Source organism: Coregonus clupeaformis, chromosome 3 (genome assembly GCF_020615455.1).
Source record: "Coregonus clupeaformis isolate EN_2021a chromosome 3, ASM2061545v1, whole genome shotgun sequence".
Classification (NCBI taxonomy): domain Eukaryota; kingdom Metazoa; phylum Chordata; class Actinopteri; order Salmoniformes; family Salmonidae; genus Coregonus; species Coregonus clupeaformis.
In genome coordinates this window covers 19,420,262-19,441,875 of record NC_059194.1, presented here as the reverse complement: position 1 = coordinate 19,441,875, position 21,614 = coordinate 19,420,262, and the positions used below count along the sequence as shown (strand labels likewise).

General features: G+C 41.8%; 1 protein-coding gene across 3 annotated transcripts in view; it reads right to left on the bottom strand.

The window, feature by feature from the left end:
- The window catches only part of si:dkey-237h12.3 (teneurin-3), a 183,076-nt gene that overhangs the window by 69,673 nt on the left and 91,789 nt on the right, over nt 1–21,614 (bottom strand). For all 3 annotated transcript variants that reach the window (XM_041850551.2, XM_041850558.2, XM_041850567.2), the window contains exons 5-9: nt 13,229–13,467; nt 9,638–9,763; nt 6,413–6,627; nt 4,229–4,439; nt 295–396 (exon numbers count right to left, since the gene is read on the bottom strand). In XM_041850551.2, coding sequence (XP_041706485.2) covers nt 295–396; nt 4,229–4,439; nt 6,413–6,627; nt 9,638–9,763; nt 13,229–13,467 — 893 coding nt within the window. The remainder of the gene's footprint in view (nt 1–294; nt 397–4,228; nt 4,440–6,412; nt 6,628–9,637; nt 9,764–13,228; nt 13,468–21,614) is intronic.

Below are 21,614 nucleotides of genomic sequence, written 5' to 3'. Positions count from 1 at the left end.
TGGCTGACTAAATACTTTTTTTCCCCACTGTAACTATCTTTCCATGCTACATTACAAAGGACAGGAGTACAACACTTCCTCTCCAAATATTTGATTTGAACCATTAGCGCTAACCTTGACCATTAGCCTAAACCTAACCCTTACCTTATGCCTAAACCTAACCCTAAACTAAGAACAAATATGACATGCATATGGTAATCAATTCTGAAAATATAGCCAATATTTGTCCTTTGAAGCATGCTCATGTATTGATTGCGATATCAATAGATAAATGAGGAGTTGGGCAATAGATACCTCTTGAGCAGTATGGCCCAATGAACCCTGGGAAACAGTGGCAGGAGCCTGACACACACTCTCCATTCCCATAACAGTTGTGTGAGCACTCCATAACCGACTCTGTTGGGAGAAAAAAAGTTTCCTAGGATTACACCTGCTATGGTGACACTAGCTAGGATTCCATCCAATTGGTGACAGATTTTCATGCAAATATTCAAAAATCCACATAAAAATATGCACATTTTCCCACCAGAGATGTGTTTCTATCAAACTGACTTGTTGCGGATAAATGTCTATACGTGATGACGTAGTGCAATTAAAAATAACTTTTGCTGTTAAATTCCCATGTACCAAATAAAAATACAAGTTAAATGGGTTTCCATCGGATTTTCAACTCTACCTATGGTTTCGTCACACATTTTTTTGTGTTACATAGCAATTGTGCCCACTCTGGTCTTGGCATGTGCGCTCTAGCCAACAGCTTGCAGATACAGTGCGGGTAGGATAGCCTACATGATGAGATTATTATGGATTATGTTTATTTGTCAAACGGCAGCCAAGCATCGATCATCATGTCACCAGAATAAGACCCTCGATATTTATTGGAAAGGAGCATCAAGCTCATCACTGGGTACTTTCATCACCATTTGAAGTTCATCATAATTTATTTCATCTGTAGCCTAATAAACTGTATGGTTTCCCGAGTCGTAGTGGGAGGACCACACAACATATAATCGCGTGACTCCAAATTTACTTCGATATTATGGTTAACTGGGCACCGAAGACGTGGGTGTCGATTAAGGCAGCCCCCCGCACCTCTCTGATTCAGAGGGGTTGGGTTAAATGCGGTAGACACATTTCAGTTGAATGCATTCAGACTAGGTATCCCCCCTTTCGTTTCCCTTTCCAATTATATAAATATTTGCACATAAAGGCGTTTCCACCACCATTTCTCGCATAATTAATTTTACCGACACAAAAAGATCCCACCATGTCTAACGAACCAGTGGTGTAAAGTACTTAAGTAAAAATACTTTCAAGTACTACTTAAGTAGTTTTTTTTTGGTATATGTACTTTACTATAATATTTTTATTTTTGACAACTTTTACATTTACTTCACTACATTCCTAAAGAAAAGTATGTACTTTTTACTCCATACATTTCCCCTGACCCCAAAAGTACTTGTTACATTTTGAATGCTTAGCAGGACAGGAAAATGGTCCATTTCACGCACTTATTGTGGTGAGTGATTTTGAAGGTGCCAGGCGCAGGAGAGTAAATCACAGATTGAAAGGTTTATTCCGAAAACACAGAAGTACGCAGCAATGCGTCAAACATTCCAGTGCGGAAATCAGGCGCACTGGAAACAACAAGGCACACGGGTGAAATATCCCAGCGATAGAACATACAAAGAGCTCCACCGAGCTAATCTAACCTCCACAATAAACAATCACACACAAAGAAAAGGGGGCAGAGGGAACACTTATACAGGTACTGATGAGGGGATATGAACCAGGTGTATGTAATAAACAAGACAAAACAAATGGAATGATGAGATGAGGAGCGGCAGTGGCTAGAAGGCCGGTGACAACGAAAGCCGAAGCCTGCCCGAACAAGGAGAGGAGGCAGCTTCGGAGGAAGTTGTGACACTTATCAAGAGAACATCCCTGGTCATCCCTACTACCTGATCTGGCAGATTCACTAAACACAAATGCTTCATTTGTAAATTATGTCTGAGTGTTGGAGTGTGCCCCTGGCTATCCGTAAATTTAAAAAACAAGAAAATCGTGCCGTCTGGTTTGCGCAATTTAAGGAATTTGAAATGATTTATACTTTTACTTTTGATACTTAAGTACATTGTATCAATTACATTTACTTTTGATACTTAAGTATATTTAAAACCAAATACTTTTAGACTTTTACTCAAGTAGTATTTTACTGGGTAACTTTCACTTTTACTTGAGTCATTTTCTATTAACGTATCTTTACTTTTACTCAAGTATGACAATTGGGTACTTTTTCCACCACCGTAACGAACAAATTGTCGACATTTAAGAAATTATACTGACATTTCCTGTTTTTAGCAGCCCGGTCGTGACTTTTTTCATGTGTCAGGTAATTCATCCGCATGAAATGGTTGGATAGAAACCTGGTTACTGGCATGGCATACAAGTTCATATTTTTTTTCTGTCAGATGTTCTTGCACAAGATTGAGATATCACACCTCTAAAATGTGCATACCACATATACAGGGGTTAAAGGAAAAAATAATCCCATGACTGAAATTTAAGTCAATCTCAGATTGATTGTCTGGGGCCAAGTTAACCTCTCCTTTCATGTAAGAAAAGTCATGACCATCATGCTTTTAGGGAAAGAGGATCATTTTGTACATTCCAGTCCTTTATATATATTCAAATTTAAGAAAATAATTATTTTAATCCCTGCATATACCATTTCATTAAATCATCCAATATATATCAACACATTATCAACATCAACACACTATCAATATCAACACATTATCAATATCAACACATTATCAATATCAACACATTATCAATATCAATATCAACACATGATCAATATCAACACATTATCAATATCAACACAATAGCAATATCAATCTATATATCAACACATTATCAATATCAATATCAACACAATATCAATATATATCAACACATTATCAAAATCAATATCAACACATTATCAATATCAACACAATATCAATATCAACACTATCCATATCAACACATATGATTGGATTGGATTTCATATCACTGCTATGATGTCACATACTATGCCATCTTACATTTCCACACAGCCACATTCGCTTATTGCAGTGTTTCCCAACCCTAGTCCTCGAGTACCCCCAACAGTACAGATTTTTGTTGTAGCCCTGGACAAACACACCTCGTTGAGGCTTGATGATTAGTTGAGAGGTTGAATCAGGTGTGCTTGTCCAGGGTTACACTAAAATGTGTACTGTTGGGGGAACTGGAGGACCAGGGTTACATTAAAATGTGTACTTTGGGGGAACTGGAGGACCAGGGTTGGGAAACACTTACTACTCTATGTTGGTATGTGTGTTTCTCTCATCTGCAAGAATGATATACCATGTTTAAGCTTCCATATCACCTGTTTGCTGTAGCCGGACAACTCCCATGCCATCTTGCCCATCTCGAACGCAACCCATCTCGAACATTTTAAATTTCACAGTGCATTTCTAGTTCTTTGACATTTCTTTCTCCATCAGAAAATCTCACTTGAATGACTGATCATGCCCACACAAGCAACGGAATCAATCTTTGTAAATCCTCTCTCTGAGTTGAAGTTAATCTGACATATCCCACTGACACGTCTTGTGTTCGTTCAACAGACCAGCGCTCATAAAGGGCACTCCCACAAGGCTGGGGGCTCCTTTTGATTGTGTTAAGAGGGCAAACTTTTTAGTTTTTATTGCTTTTGAAGACTTGTATTGGATGTACACTACTAGGCTGTCAGTTTCAACAGATCCGGGCAATTTTGACCTCGGATGTCGATAACTTCATATCTTTAGAAAAGTATCGACGGAATTCCCTAAGGCAAAACATTAACTCAGCCTGTTTTCAGTTTTCCCACAGTACAATTCCTGAGCCAGCACAACAATGAGAAGGCAGTCCTAAGGGATAGTGATATTCCTGTAATGTAGAGATGTAAAATATGCATAACACAATTCACAAAGCCAACAGCCCAACAACACATTTTTCTTGCATCATATAGTCTATAGATGCAGTTTAAATTCTTGATTCATGTATGTATATGTTAATCTGGCCTGCCAACTACCCAGTTATTCTCTTAGTTGGGGAAAAAGTCCTCCAAGTGCCTTTTCCAGAAATTCGATATAATTGAAAATACTCACCTCATCCATTTCTATATACATTTTATACATTATTTCCATGTTATGCTTACCCAGGATGATGGTGTTGTATGATACTGTCTCCGGGCTCTTCCCATCATTGTAGAAGGCCAGATGCCACACCCCAGAGTCCAGATACTGGATGAAGCCAGCTTGGTGGAGGCTGACCTGGCGCTCCATCCGCCCCCTGGTCTCCGGCGCCGTGGGAGCCCACATCTCTTTGGCGATGAGCCTGCTGCCATCCAGCAGCTCCACAAAGTCATACTGAAGAAAGGTCAAGCAGAGGTCAGTTGGGACCAATTAATTGGTCACTTCATGACATACATTTATGATGTGCGACATATGATAAAACATTTACAATAACGGTAAGATTCTGTAGTTCCAGGTGCACAGAGGGAAAATCTCTGTTAATTTTTTTTCTTCTAATTTGACATTAAAGGAGCTATCCACAATTTAATTGAGTCAAAGTAAATTTGAGTTTTCAAGGATTCCTTTTCATTCTGTATGCTAACAGTGTTTCATTCACACAAATGAACACGACACAGGGTGTTGAAAGAAGAAAAGGGCACATTAAAAAAGGATTTAGTATCGGAAATGGGACCTCCAGGGGACTCAGTATGGATAGGAAATAAAGCATTAAAGTAAGAGTGAGAGAAGTCAACACTCAGTGGTTTAAACCCTTTTGAGAGGAGCTGAGAGGCAGAGAAGAGATATTGACCTGTGGATGTAGGCTGTTTTGTGTTGGTGGCCAGGGGGCCAAGTAATACAAGTCCAGAACCCAACCATTCCTTTATTCCCAGGCCAGTGTGTACATCTTGATTACTTGGCAAAGGCGTATCTCAATCTAACAATAGGAGCAAATAATAATGGACAAGAGGCCAAGCCTAGCCAGGCCAGCCGATGAACCACAAATAATTATTAGCTATAGTTGGGAATTCAAACTAATGTTGATAATTTCTTCACAAAACCTAGTTGTAGAAAATTGATGAAACATGCAGAGTAAGACACTTACTAACAAATTGAGTTTTTTTATTTTATTTTGCACGATGGGTGACACACTTTAAAGTTGTTCCTCTCCTCAAGCTGTGAATGTAACCAACGGTCAATATCTCTCATTGTGGTCTCATTGGGGTCTTTCATGCTAAGTTAAGTAAACACATCAATTTATCTCCCTGGCAAATTAACGGACCGTTTCTAAGGCAGTGGAGGTGGACTTTGTGTCTAGGCATTGACAGTCTTGAGCGGCCTGCGCAGCAATTGCCTTGGACATAAAAGGAGGCTTCTCTGTTTGTTGTCTTTGATTTAGTTGGGTTCCTTCCTTCTTTCACCTTGAAAGTGTAATCCCTTATTTCATGTTGTCATGTGTATTAAAGTTTTTTTTCTTTCGATAGTGGCCCAATTTCCGGCAAACGAAAGAGGCTCTTCTTCATCAAGTCAAGTCAGAGAATGTCAAGAAGGTGAAGCTGAAATATTTTGCTCTAGAGTGAAGTGGAAAATAGCCAGGTCATTCTACAAAAATAGTGCCCTTTGTGTCCCTTTGATATTTTATGCATTTGATATTTTAAATGAAGTGCCCTTTAATATAGACCACATGGAAAATTCAATCAATCTTTTTTAAGGCTTGCTAAAGTGCCAAAGTGCCCCCCCGTCACTTCTAGGAAGATTTTAATCCACTAACCCCCAAATTTCTCCATGTTTTCACCATCATTGCCCTAGTTATTTTGTTGCTTTGACAAAGTCATTTCTGAAGATTATTATTTATTTTGTGTGTAGTGATTAATTTATGTCTGTCCTCATTTTAAGGTCAACCCTGAAGCTTGCATTCAATTGCCACTCCGTGTTGCACACAACAAGCTTCCATTCCCCCTGTCACAAGAGTATTTATGGCTGATTTAAGATGAAATCTTCAACCCTGTTATGGTCGACCCTGTTACGGTCAACCCTGTGCTCTTTATGACAGAATGTTACAATTAAGTGAAATTCAAAGTTACACTTTTCAAAAGGCACCGTTTTGGTGGAAGACCCAGCCACTGACTGGTCATGACCCCTTTAAGTATTAGAATCCGGTCATTCCACTGATGAACAGTGCTACAAATACAATTATTTGGCTTGGGACACGTCACCAAACACTTTAGTTTGGAAAAATAAGACTGAAAAGAGGAATATTATGAGCATGGCATTGGATTTCAATCATCCAGTCAGATTTTTACATCCTACCCAGCTGATGTATCATTTACCTGGGTGTGAGATGGTGGCAGACCCTTCCTCCCATAGGCCCCAACCAGTGCATTCTTCTGAACAGAGATGTTAAACTTGAGGAAGCGTGGCTGCTCCATAGCCAGCCGAGAGCGCCAGAACACCCCCGGCGGTATTCCCTGACCTACCCTCCGGCCCACTTCCACTTGCCCGGTGTCAATGGAGTTGTTCTCCTGATGGACCGCACCAGTTCTGCCTGGAGGGGGGAAAACGAGAACACTGAGATGAAGCTAGATTGACATTTTGTGAGGTCTATACAAGCTTACCACAGTTGTGTACAGTTCTCATCTGCATTGATCCCATTTTCGACAAAATAATACAATTTCTCAATATCACCTTGATTTAAATAAAATTATAAACTGGGTGGTTCGAGGCCTGAATGCTGATTGGCTGACAGCCGTGGTATATCAGACCGTATACCACGGGTATGAAAAAGCACATATTTTTACTGCTCTAATTACGTTGGTAAACAGTTTATAATAGCAATAAGGCACCTCGGGAGTTTGTGATATACAGTATGGCCAATATTCCACGGCTAAGGGCGGTACTCCTCGTTGCGTCGTACATAAGAACAGCCCTTAGCCGTGGTATATTGTCCATATACCACACCCCCTCGGGCCTTATTGCTTAATTATACAGACACATGACTCCCAGTCTATATCCCTGGCCCTCATACTGTAGATATGAGTCTTGTTCATTAGGTCCAGCCCAGTATGTATCCCGGGCCCTCATAGATATGAGTCTTGCTCATTAGGTCAGTCAAACATGGAAATACCAGACAGCTTCAGTAGTTCCAGGTATTTCTATTTCCTGGTACAGTTAATAATATAAATGTCTTTATTCCCACTCAAATAGACCCTAGCTGATTGATCCATTATGAGACTGGAACAGATTGTTTCACCATTGATTATTATATATATTTTGACCTGGCGAAGATCCATTTTGGATCGTAACGTAGTCAATAAAGCAGTGAATTGGGAGCTTAAAGAGTGTGCGGGCCTTTTTGATCTTCACCGTTGATTTCTCTATCTTTTGTGTGGTACTGGTGATTCACTGCTAAATGTCTAGGATCTAAATGTACTAGCTGATTCCTTACCTGTTACAGTAACAAACCAACAGGACAGGGAAGTGATGCTTTTAAATGGTTAGCAGCAAAGAAACCCACTTAAACATGAGTCATTCTCTCATGAAACGCTAAATGCCCTAGTTACTGTACACCAAGTGATACCATGTTGAAAGCGTTTTTGCCTGATATTTATTTCAGAAATCACTTAGGATAAATGTTTTTCTTACAATGGGACCTCCAGAGTTTTTGTTTGGTAAAGGCTGAATGTGATAAAGCTGTTTGGACTCTGTCGATTAGAATTCAGAAGGTACCTAAAGTATAGGCTAGTCTACAGTATGGGACCATTTTTGTGCTGAGCATAACATAACATTCACAAAGCAAAATGGACAAACAAACAAGCATCCACTGCAATTAAAGGCTACAAACATAATCAGAAATATGTTGTGTTCCTTCCCCAAATGTACTCCACAGATATAAGAAGTAGGTACAGTGAGGGAAAAAAGTAGTTGATCCCTTGCTGATTTTGTACGTTTGCCCACTGACAAAGAAATGATCAGTCTATAATTGTAATGGTAGGTTTATTTGAACAGTGAGAGCCAGAATAACAACAACAAAAATCCAGAAAAACGCATGTCAAAAATGTTATAAATTGATTTGCATTTTAATGAGGGAAATAAGTATTTGATCCCCTCTCAATCAGAAAGATTTCTGGCTCCCAGGTGTCTTTTATACAGGTAACGAGCTGAGATTAGGAGCACACTCTTAAAGGGAGTGCTCCTAATCTCAGCTTGTTACCTGTATAAAAGACACCTGTCCACAGAAGCAATCAATCAATCAGATTCCAAACTCTCCACCATGGCCAAGACCAAAGAGCTCTCCAAGGATGTCAGGGACAAGACTGTAGACCTACACAAGGCTGGAATGGGCTACAAGACCATCGCCAAGCAGCTTGGTGAGAAGGTGACAACAGTTGGTGCGATTATTCGCAAATGGAAGAAACACAAAAGAACTGTCAATCTCCCTCAGCCTGGGGCTCCATGCAAGATCTCACCTCGTGGAGTTGCAATGATCATGAGAACGGTGAGGAATCAGCCCAGAACTACACAGGAGGATCTTGTCAATGATCTCAAGGCAGCTGGGACCATAGTCACCAAGTAAACAATTGATAACACACTACGCCGTGAAGGACTGAAATCCTGCAGCGCCCGCAAGGTCCCCCTGCTCAAGAAAGCACATATACAGGCCCGTCTGAAGTTTGCCAATGAACATCTGAATGATTCAGAGGAGAACTGGGTGAAAGTGTTGTGGTCAGATGAGACCAAAATCGACCTCTTTGCCATCAACTCAACTCGCAATGTTTGGAGGAGGAGGAATGCTGCCTATGACCCCAAGAACACCATCCCCACCGTCAAACATGGAGGTGGAAACATTATGCTTTGGGGGTGTTTTTCTGCTAAAGGGACAGGACAACTTCACCGCATCAAAGGGACGATGGACAGGGCCATGTACCGTCAAATATTGGGTGAGAACCTCCTTCCCTCAGCCAGGGCATTGAAAATGGGTCGTGGATGGGTATTCCAGCATGACAATGACCCAAAACTCACGACCAAGGCAACAAAGGAGTGGCTCAAGAAGAAGCACATTAAGGTCCTGGAGTGGCCTAGCCAGTCTCCAGACCTTAATCCCATAGAAAATCTGTGGAGGGAGCTGAAGGTTCGAATTGCCAAACATCAGGCTCGAAACCTTAATGACTTGGAGAAGATCTGCAAAGAGGAGTGGGACAAAATCCCTCCTGAGATGTGTGCAAACCTGGTGGCCAACTACAAGAAACGTCTGACCTCTGTGATTGCCAATAAGGGTTTTGCCACGAAGTACTAAGTCATGTTTTGCAGAGGGGTGAAATACTTATTTCCCTCATTAAAATGCAAATCAATTTTTATAACATTTTTGACATGCAATTGTCTGGATTTTTTTGTTGTTATTCTGTCTCTCACTGTTCAAATAAACCTACCATTAAAATTATAGACTGATCATGTCTTTGTCAGTGGGCAAACGTACAAAATCAGCAGGGGATCAAATACTTGTTTCCCTCACTGTAAAGGGCTATATAAATATGGTATAGGTTTGTTAAGGTCCTTACCATAGTCAGCTGAGAGTACTGTCACTATGCTTGGTTGAGTGGGAAAAGCCTTCCCCCCTCCGTTCTCAAACGCCGGTTTGTTTTCTGTTTCTTGAAGTTGCCAGTTGAGGCCGAAAAAGTGCATTGCTGTAAAGTGAACAAAAACGGTGGAATATGCTAGGGTTAGGGCAATCGATCAAAACATTAAGAAACATAATACCTGCTGGATAGCATTTCTAGGAAAAAGAGATCAGACAATACATAATTTGCCTGTGGTGGCCTGGCAGTTAGCACCCCTGCATTCAGCACATGAAAGTGGTCATGACTCACTTCCCTCCTTCTTTCCCTCTTTCCTTCCCTATATCTTCAAGAAACATGCCTGAAAAATACTAAAGAGTGGGAATTATTTTGTACTAGGTTACCTTATTATGGGTGCGCCACATGTAGGCTAAGTGCTCTACTGTAAATCCCAACAGGGGCCAGACACAGCAAGCTCAATCAATACTGAGGAGAGGAGGAACGCTGTTGTGTCTCTTGGGGAGCGCTGTTCATTAACACAAACAGCACTGCATCAAAGAGCGCAGCAGGACGTTCTATTTAAAAACCCAAACATTGTCACCGAACAGACAGGAGGAGGTAGACTACGGGCAGCAACATAATGACAGCCCAAATCGAAACATCTGGAAACCCCAAGTGTATCTGTGTGTATTTGTGTGCGTCAGAAAGAAGGTCAAAGTGGCTTCAAGCCTCAAACTCTCTAGTTCTCCTGTATAACTAACCAAACCGCCATTTTCTTCATCCAACCTCTGTCTCTGAATAGGATGCTATTAAGCTGCATGTCTTGTTGTTTGGGGAAACTGGGTCTTCTATGAACACAGTGAGAGAACGATACTCCTTCAAAGATCGCCAGCCGGGGAGCCGTGCTGAGGAGGCAAAACTCTGATTTCCCAGCGTTTTGATCTAAGGCAGAACTTTTTTCAAACGGGCAGGGGAGGGTATGGGGTATTGACTGCAGAAAAAAACATTGCTAACTCACAAAGGATGCAGCGGAATCATAGAGAATACAGAATGGGAGAGGGGGAGGGGGAGGGGAGAGGGAGAGAGACATACAGAGAGAGAGAGCGAGACAGAGAGAAAGAGACAGAGAGAGCGAGAGACAGAGAGAGAGAGAGAGAGAGAGAGAGAGAGAGAGAGAGAGAGAGAGAGAGAGAGAGAGAGAGAGAGAGAGAGAGAGAGAGAGAGAGAGAGAGAGAGAGAGAGAGAGAGAGAGAGAGAGAGAGACAGAGAGAGACAGAGAGAGACAGAGAGAGACAGAGACAGAGAGAGACAGAGAGAGACAGAGAGAGAGACCAAGGCAGAATGATGTGTGCTTGTACGTATGTATGGGACTGTGTTCTTATCTATGGGCTGGCAGAGGCGGAGTGTGCTAGTGCATACATAAGCTATTTAAGACATTGCACCTGGCAGGTGTTTTGGCTGCAGATGAAAGAGAGGAAGGTGAAAAACTCAACCTGAGGCAACTGGCAAAGAAGGCCTGTATCTGTTTAACTCACACACTCACAACCAAAACAACTTCCACACAGAAAACACACTCATGCACTCACAAGACCACACAGACACACACAAACGCAAACACACACACCTTAAAAACATTGGCGCACTCACAAGCAGTACACGCGAAATCCAGAAACAAGACAACCCACCAAACATGCACAGTAAAATCATATAAAAGCAATGACAGAGCACGATATCATGAATCAAAAATATGGCACTGTAATGGCCCTCTGCCACTCTTCTTTTCCATTGCATAATTTCTCCACATACATATTTATCTCTATACGAGCATGTTATCCTGTCCTCCCTTCAGCACCATACGGATCCTATGGCAGTTCAGGGGAAAGTCACACAGCCCAAGATTAAGAGTGTGTATGACTCAGAAGGACAGAAAGGACCGATAAATCTCCATCCATTTTATCGCTGTGGTCAAGCTGCTAAAGGTTAGTGTAAAAACCCTTCTGAGGGGGAATTATGTCCTATGGGTAAGGTTGATGCGTTAAACTAAAGCCTGTGTTCCTACTGTAGCTTCCTGGTTGAGATGAAAGCACTTCCTGGAAGAGATTTTGTTGCACCAGAAAGTCTTTATATCTCTCGATTCCTCACATCCTCTCTCGTTGCCACTTCTCAAAACGCTTTGGTGAAGAAGGCTTTCAAGTTCTTAGGATAGTTCCCTTTGTTGGGGGCTATGCTTCATCAATCCATGACGTTGTCACAATGTTGCAAATCGGTTGTGAGAAGGTCAGTCATGACAAGTGACAACCTTGTGATAACCTAATGTGACTAGGTTGCTGGGCGTTTTCTTCTTTCTGACAGTGTCATTGTAGGGTGTCGAGGGGGATTTCAACTGTGTCTGTCTTTCAGGGCTCCTGTGGCGCTGGGTCATGTCAGTGATGCTGCTCTGTGGGGCTGGGTCATGTCAGTGATGTCACTCTGTGGGGCTGGGTCATGTCAATGATGCTGTTCTGTGGGCCTCCTATCCGGTTAGCAGGATGATGCAGAGCCCTTGTTAGTGGAACTGCCATGATCTGACACGGATTCAAACACAACTGTGTCATCGGGGATCTGTAGGGTGAAATGTCTCTGTATCTGGCTGACATATGACAACGACAGGTGGAATAATATTCTAAGGTCTGCTATCTGCTCAGCAAGATGATACTGAAAGAGCAATCCACATTTAGCACAGTTTAGAAAGCCGTCAGGTCAGTCAACACTGATTCAAGCTGACTGAAAGCCATTCAGTCTAGTCAACTTGTCTATTAGATAGTTTAGTTTAATTGACTGGGAAGGCTGACAGATATCCAGTGTTGTAACTTTAGTGTGTTGGGTGCTGTCGTGAAGTCTCTACTGAGAACTGAAGGCTGGTTCACCACTTAAGTTGAATGGCAAGCCATTTATATTTGCAAGGATAATATATTTGAAAGGCCTAGTTGTAGTGCCGTAGTTGTCCATGGATCTACAACAGCTAGCTCTTACGCTCTTTTCTATCCACAGCTTCATCTTTGGAGAGTGGTTGTTAAGAGTGCTAAGGCTCCTCTACAACACCTGAGCAATGCTCAAGGCTTGCTTAGTCGTCTGTTTACACCACAGTATATAGAGTATAAGTAGAGCAATGAGGGAGGGTCATTGTGAACTACAAACTATTACAACAATATAAATAAGGAGGCCCCATAGTCACAAGCAGGGGCCACAGTTACAAGGAGGGCCCATAGTCACAAGGAGGACCCATAGTCACAAGCAGGGGCCACAGTTACAAGGAGGGCCCATAGTCACAAGGAGGACCCATAGTCATAAGGAGGGGCCACAGTTACAAGGTCGGCACATACTCACAAGGAGGGCCCATAGTCATTAGGAGGGGCCATAGTTACAAGGTCGGCCCATAGTTACAAGGAGGGGCCAAAGTCACAAGGAGGGGCCATAGTCACAAGGAGGGGCCATAGTCACAAGGAGGGGCCACGGTCACAAGGAGGGGCCACAGTCACAAGGAGGGGCCATAGTCACAAGGAGGGGTCATAGTTACAAGGAGGGGCCATAGTCACAAAGATGGGCCATAGTTACCTATACAGTAGCAGAGGATGATTGACAGTAGGACAGCCACGCCCACTGCACTCAGGGCAGTGCACCTCCAGGAGCAGTGCTTGGGCGACTTCTTGAACTTGAAAGCCCCTCTGGAGAGGGTGTTTCTGGGTAGGGGACGTGCCGGGGTGGAGTACACCGCCCCAGTTGCCATGGTGTAACCTGGGGTTGCCGTGCTGAAGAAAGGGGTTATTCCTGTGCCCGTCTTAAAGAGGAAGTGTCTGGGGAAACAAACCAGAAAAATACAAATTCATATTAGAAACAAATACATATTTATTTGGTTGTATGTTCCTATGAAACCTTTATTTATTCAGGATAATCTCATTAAACCTTTATTTATTCAGGATAATCTCATTGAAACAACATATTTTTGCAAGAGAAACCATGGACATACAGTGCCTTAGGAAAGTATTCAGACCCCTTGACTTTTTACACATTTTGTTAGGTTACAGCCTTATTCTAAAGTAGATCAAATAGTTTTTTCCCCTCATCAATCTACACACAATAACCCATACTGACAAAGCAAAAACAGGTTTTTAGAACATTTAAAAAAATGAAATAACACATTGACATAAGTATTCAGACCCTTTACTCAGTACTTTGTTGATGCACCTTTGGCAGCGATTACAGACTTGAGTCTTCTTGAGTATGATGCTACAAGCTTGGCACACCTGTATTTGGGGAGTTTCTCCCATTCTTCTCTGAAGATCTTCTCATGTTCTGTCAGGTTGGATGGAGAGCGTCGCTGCACAGCTATTTTCTGATCTCTCCAGAGATGTTCGATCGGGTTCAAGTCCGGGCTCTGGCTGGGCCACTCAAGGACATTCAGAGACTTGTCCCGAAGCCACTCCTGCGTTGTCTTGGCTGTGTGCTTAGGGTCATTGTCATGTTGGAAGGTGAACCTTCACCCCAGTCTGAGGTCCTGAGAGCTCTGGAGCAGGATTTCATCAAGGATCTCCCTGTACTTTGTTCCATTCATTTTTGCCTCAATCCTGACTAGTCTCCCAGTCCCTGCTACTGAAAAACATCCCCACAGCATGATGCTGCCACCCCCATGCTTCACCGTAGGAACGGTGCCAGGTTTCCTCCATACGTGATGCTTGGCATTCAGGCCAAAGAGTTCAATCTTGATTTCATCAGACCAGAGAATCTTGTTTCTCATGGTCTGAGAGTCTTTAGGTGCCTTTTGGCAAACTCCAAGCGGGCTGTCATGTGCCTTTTACTGAGGAGTGGCTTCCGTCTGGCCACTCTACCATAAAAGCCTGTTTGGTGGAGTGCTGCAGAGATGGTTGTCCTTCTGGAAGGTTCTCCCATATCCACAGAGGAACTCTAGAGCAGAGTGACCCATCGGGTTTTTGGTCACCTCCCTGACCAGGGCCTTTCTCCCCCTGACTGCTCAGTTTGGCCGGGCGGCCAGCTCTAGGAAGAGTCTTGGTGGTTCCAAACTTCTTCCATTTAAGAATAATGGAGGCCACTGTGTTCTTGGGGACCTTCAATGCTGCAGAATGTTTTGGTACCCTTCCCCAGATCTGTGCCTCAACACAATCCTGTCTTGGAGCTCTACAGACAATTCCTTCGACCTCATGGCTTGGTTTCTGCTCTGATATTTACATTTACATTTACAGTCATTTAGCAGACGCTCTTATCCAGAGCGACTTACATTTTTAGTGAGTGCATACATTATTATTTTTTCATACTGGCCCCCCGTGGGAATCGAACCCACAACCCTGGCGTTGCAAACGCCATGCTCTACCAATTGAGCTACATCCCTGCTGGCCATTCCCTCCCCTACCCTGGACGACGCTGGGCCAATTGTGCGCCGCCCCATGGGTCTCCCGTTCGCGGCCGGCTACGACAGAGCCTGGATTCGAACCAGGATCTCTAGTGGCACAGCTAGCACTGCGATGCAGTGCCTTAGACCACTGTCAACTGTGGGACCTTATATAGACAGGTGTGTGCCTTTCCAAATCATGTCCAATAAATTGAATTTACCACATGTGGACTCCAATCAAGTTGTAGAAACATCTCAAGGATAATCAATGGAGCTCAATTCCGAGTCTCATAGCAAAGGGTCTGAATACATTTGCAAAAATTTCTACAAACCTGTTTTTGCTTTGTTATTATGGTGTATTGTGTGTAGACGGCTGAGGATTATTCTTTTTTAAATCCATTTTAGAATAAGGCTATAATGTAAGAAAATGTGGAAAAAGTCAAGGGGTCTGAATACTTTCCGAAGGCACTGTATCATCATTCTCCAATGTGAATTGTATATACAATATGATAGGCCTCAGTACTAACCCTGACATTGTAAAAGGTGAAACTAAAAGTACCTCATAAAAACAATCATCTCCCACTTGCCCTTTAACTACAGGGACCGACTAATAGGCCATTATACCTGGGGTAATTAAGGAGGTTTAATCACAAGCGCTACTCTGGCTTTGCCACTTAACTTTTTAAACCCACGTGGAAATCTCTGAAGTAGATAAATTAAGCCTTGATGCCTCTTTTGCTACCACTTACGGATTAATGGCTAAAAGTGTGCAGGTTGGACCTAGTAAAATCTGACAGACTTACCATTTGAAGTGTTCTCTCTGTAATTACACTTTTACAGCCCCTGGTTGTCAATACTGCTAACAGTAGAAATAACAAGGGTTCAACTGGCTCAGTGGGTTAGAGCAAGATGCTGACAACACCAGCGTTGAGGGTTCAATTCCCTTAATATTGTAGCTAGTGTCCTAGGGAATCGTGGGTAATTACAGTTTCTGTTCTTTATGTTGCATTATCTCGTTAACCATTGTACCTATGAGGTTGGTTCTTGGTTTGTTGCATCAGGGTTTGTGTTCATATGTTTTGCTGAGGTGGTTGATCCGGCACCTGTGGGCATGAAGTGTGTGCCAGGCTATGGGATTGGCCCTCCACTAACTGTTGCTAAGAATCTTTCTGCTGTTCCACTAGCCTGTTGGTGCTATTTGGGGTTTGATACATAAATAAAGCCATGAGTTTATAAAGCCATCATTCTACTTCTCCATCCTTACCTCCACGTTACAACATGCCACTGTCACATTGACAGTTCTGTAAGTTCCTTTTGATAAAAGCATCTGCTAACTGATTTATGAAGCTAGTTAACTGTGTCACGTTCCATGCCAACACTCAAATTGCCACACCCTTGCCACAGCCATGTGTTTTGTTAAAGCATCTGATCAATGGTTCTCTAAAAGGACAAATGTCTAATATGGATTGTCTGGCATTTCTAAGCCCCAATTGACAAGCACAGTCATGGATAGTATCAGTCTCTCTCTGTGAAAGATTACAGCATGTCTCTGAGATTGAAGAGTGTGGTATCTGAACAGGGCTGTTCACAGATCTGACAGGCTGTATGGTGTATTCAGCAGCTTGTGTGAAAAGTTCGAGGTCAAGTGTATTATGAGCTTAGTGATCTGCAATATGTCTGTTTTTCTTTTCTTCCAGGTAGATGATTGATGGATTCATGTCACTGATTGGTCAGAGAAAAGGGTTGGCGGTATACCTATTTCTGAGGTAGTTCAGTAGGGATTTGTGCAGTGATATTGATTTGAGCATACGGTGAATACTAGGGCCTATTTACGAGCTGCTTGGCTACGAGAATGAGCATACGGTGAATACTGGGGCCTATTTACGAGAGAGAATGCAACAAATGATGCCATTTCACACATAGTTGATATTGAATGAAATGGCCAAAAGGTTAGTTCACAATCAAAAAGTTAGTTCCCAATCAAAAGGTTAGTTCACAATCTGAATTATTGAATATAAAGTCCCACTACTCATCTGCAGAATATAAAGCATTTGTACTGTGAAAATTATACGTTAGGTCACTAAAATCCACTGTAACACAAAGCTGCCTTTTGGCACACATTTGCTGTTGAATAAAATGGCAAAATGTTGAAAAACGAGCAGTATTGTGTTCTGAATATTAACCTGGCTAACAGACTGCCTGCTAACAGTGGCGGGTCAAATTAAATGCTTTTGGAAATGATTACCAAACACAGTGGCGGGATAAACGTCTGCGGCTATACACACAGGATGATCATCTGTAATCAATTAGAAGGAGTGTGATGCAATGAAGCACATCACTATGCTAATCCTGGCAGCTCTATTGATGTGTGTGTGTGTGTGTGTGTGTGTGTGTGTGTGTGTGTGTGTGTGTGTGTGTGTGTGTGTGTGTGTGTGTGCATGAGCGTGTACATTTCTTTGAAATGACCGTCACACAAAATGAATAGCCAGAGTCGGGTTCCTTTGCTCAACTCACTTCCTCGTCATCAGTTTGACATTTGAAACACTTGAAGAGGACAAAAGACAAAACATACAGTGGGTGGATTTGGACCTGGGCTAAGCCCCTCTGTACATCAGAAACAATGAGCACAAACACCCTTTGACTGTGTAATCTGCCTATTAGCCATCGTATTGTTAGCATTAGCATTTCAAGGTGAAACGGTGGAATAATGCGGCTCTTTAATCCGTGACCAAGACAGTCTCCCGATGTGGCGGGCAACTAAGTCCATCTCTCTCTCTCCCTTTCTCTCTCACTGTCCCTCTCACTATTTTTCTCTCTTCCTTTCAGTATCTCTCCCTTCCTCTCTCTCTCTTTTTTCTCTCTCCCCTTCTCTCTTTTGCACTCTTTCTCCCTTCTTCTTCTCCCCCCACTATCCCATGGAACCACCGGCCCTCTCTGCAGGGGACCTGGTAGCAGGTGCTAGCCTAGTGCAGCAGCACCCATCTGTGTGACGATAATTCAGGGGGCAGCCCCCTGGTGTTTCTGGGCCATGGTGCATGCAGAGATCAGAGTGGCGCCATTTTGAGATGCTTCCCCGCTGCGCCCGGGCTGCTGCACATAACCAAGTCATTTCGTTTGATTCACTTTGAGACATGAAAGAGTTTAGCTTTTGAGCACTTGGGGGATTTATGCATCACGGCACAAAATGAGAGACGGATGATCTGTTGTTGTTTTTTAATGATAATCATATAAAAACACCACAATCTTATTAAGTATTTACTAATGCAGTCCATGTACGCAAATTATTTTCATAGGTTTCTAAAACATTATCTAGAAGAATAATTATCTTAATTTCCCATGGAAGACAGAGACCTATTCTCTATTATTTCAGGAGTGTGGCACCCATCCTGACATTCTATCGTTGCATGATTTTAGACTCCAGACATAATTTCTTTTTACGAGCAGACTCCCCTGACAGGTGAATCTGATGATGGTCGACAGACCATTTCTAACAGTAGCGTGTGGAACCGCAAATGTTGAAGCTGTGTCATAATAGCCGTTTCAACTGCTCTTTATTGAATATGTGTGACAGAGAGTTTAACTGGATTCCACAGGACGTATGAGACAGCCTAACTGCACCTTATTGAGAACTTATAGTATATCTGGTATAAAGATATTATTTCACACATTTGGTTAACTTTTAAAACTAATCTGGGAGTGCACCACATTTAAAGGATAATGACCTGGCAAAGTGCACGGGCGACTTTCCTCTCGAGGCCAATAGCAATTCACACAGTAATGGAATTCAGTAGCACCTTTATATAACGCTAATTGAAGATATCTGTATTTCTATAGAGCCAAGTGTTAAAAAGTGGAACCTGAGTGGTTGATTGAAAGCCCTCCACACACTTATAAGATGTGAATCTATCCATGGTGGTAGAGAACAGTCCAGAACAGAGGAGGTAATAACAGGGTTATATTGGCAACTAATTGAGCACTTTAAATCGAAGAGCTGGAGTGTTCTCAGCATGGATTGGAACAAAAGCTTGAGTGTAATAATTTCTGAAGAATATCTCTTCGGTTAGGAAAACTGCATTCATGACTTTGAAAGTAGTAATTAGATATAATTCAAATGGCAGCTCAAAGCCTAAAACTCTTCCATATTTTGCTAGTTTTGTGTAAAGTCAATTAATTTGCAAATTTTTCTTAGGTGAGTATTTTTGCTTGAGAGTCTGAGTATTTCACTACCTGTTATGGACTGAGGTTGTTGAATCCCTAAAAATATCAACAAATTGAATACAAAGCAGGGATACTGAAATATAACATTGATGTGTAAAAATGGAAGGAAGCAGGTGACAGCTGATATCATAAAACATCAGCTGTTTCGAATAGTTATGCATGTCTGCTTTGTGCGCTCAATATTGGAACATGACTAAAATAAATACACAGAAGTGACCAGTAAATTAGGCATTTCAGGTAATGATAGTCATTTGACAACACAGACAAACAGCTCTCAATTAACCCTAATTACTAATGCATTGAGAATATATATCGAGAAAGAGAGAGAGACTTAACACAATGTGAAATGGGAGTCTAATAAAAAACAAAACAATGGAGCCCATACGTTCCCTCTTGGATAAACACATTAGTAATTGGATGCAGCTTTTCAAAAAGTTAAAAGAACTGTTCGTTATGAAAGTAAGATGGAATGGGGCCAAATTAGAATGCAAATGCTTTGAAGACCACATTCGTAAAGGGGCAATCTGCAGTTGCTACATCCATTCTTGGACTTATAAATTATTGATATTCACCCATTAAATGCCTCATGAGTTTAGTTTAACTGTCGTACCCCATCAGAACCCAAAATATAAGCTTGTTTAACTCCAATGTTTCTAAACAAAGTAAATGTACACAAACACTATTTAGCCTCAAAACATGGTTAAAACTATAATTGTGATATCATGTATGGTCAGTCCTTGCATCTATAGCTTTGTCTATGAATTTGAGAGCGGTTACATTTCTCCAGAACCATCCCTCAGCTTTTAATCAAAACAGGGGCGGGGAAACGCTTTGTTATTGTTTCAACTGCTGATTGCTGCTTTAATGGGCTAATGTTATCCCATAACATTAGCTAATGTGGTCAATCATTGTGGTTGTTCTATACCGTAAGCCATGCTAAAGTTATGGGATAGTTGGTAGTAGGAGGCAGGTTCTAAATGCATGCAAATTATAAAACCCCTGAGCCTTTTTTGTCCCATTGCATTAGTTATCACTATGAGTTGAACAGAGAAAATATGTGATATGATTTCTGTAGGCATCTCTTTGGCAGTTGACTGAACCAAAACCAGAATGCTGAATGCCTAATACATGTTATCTGGTGCTCTTGTTTGCATTGAACAACCTAGTAGTTTACTGGAGAAGCATAGTTATACGCATAGCTAAGGCCCTCCCATCAGCCCACTGAGGTTACCATGACGCCTGGTTCCCTCCCACAGTGAGGCACTTTAGAGTAGAGTATGCTGCATATAGTAATTTCTACACCGGGGTGATGATAGGTGTGTACATATTGTTTTGTCAATACCAGCAAGGCAGTCAAGGTTACAGCGATGTTTGTATTCAATTATGTGTCTTGGAAGAACTAATGCTACATAACCCAATTGATTTGGTCCTATCATGATAGCTTCTTACTGCATGCTGCTAAAGAAAAATGACAAGGCCCACATTTATCTAGGATGTGTAAGAGTACTCTGAGCCAGGGAAACATCAGGCTGGAATGGATTCATCCACTTGTGTCAATTTGAAGTAGAACGTAATATACTTTCCTAGAATGGTATGGACATTTTGAAACCCCTTTATGGTTTGGAAAGAAATAACACTGATGTTTTTTCTCGTGGGGGAAATGCTAGACAAAGGCTCTTATGACAAAGTAGCTTCCTGTGCAGGGCATCTTAAACTGAAAAAATAATCTATTTAGACTGTAGTGCCTTCTTGTAAGTTATATCAATTTGAATTCAGGCTGGCAAGCCTCTGGAAACCTGTGCTCTTCCATTACCATTATGCCAAACTGCTTTGGATCATATCAAATGTTGCGAATGATCCATCTCCAGGTCATATTTCCTTTCACCTCAAACGTTTGCTGGTGCTCTAAATTAATTAACTGAACTGATGAGGCAAAGTCCTAGCAGAGGCCCTCTAACCATCTCTTATTATTGATAAACTATGGATCATTAGTAATTGGTGATAGTGCATTAGTTGAAGGGATTATGTCCAGAGGTCAGATTGTATTTGTGACAGATATACAATTATTTATTCATGCAATGTACATTGTCCTTTTGGTTTCTTTGAGAAATAGCTTGACCCTATACAACAGACTTTTACTGCAGTGGGCTAAATCAGGGTCAAACAGTGTTTCTCGGTAGTCTTCAACAAATCTACTTTGAAACCAAAGTATACACCTCACACGGTTATGGGCTTTAAAAAAAGAAGACACCTGTACCATGTCAGATATAGAGTTGAAATGTATTACATTTTTAGTTTGCATCCCAATATTACACTTTATATACAGTGAGGGAAAAAAGTATTTGATCCCCTGCTGATTTTGTACATTTGCCCACTGAC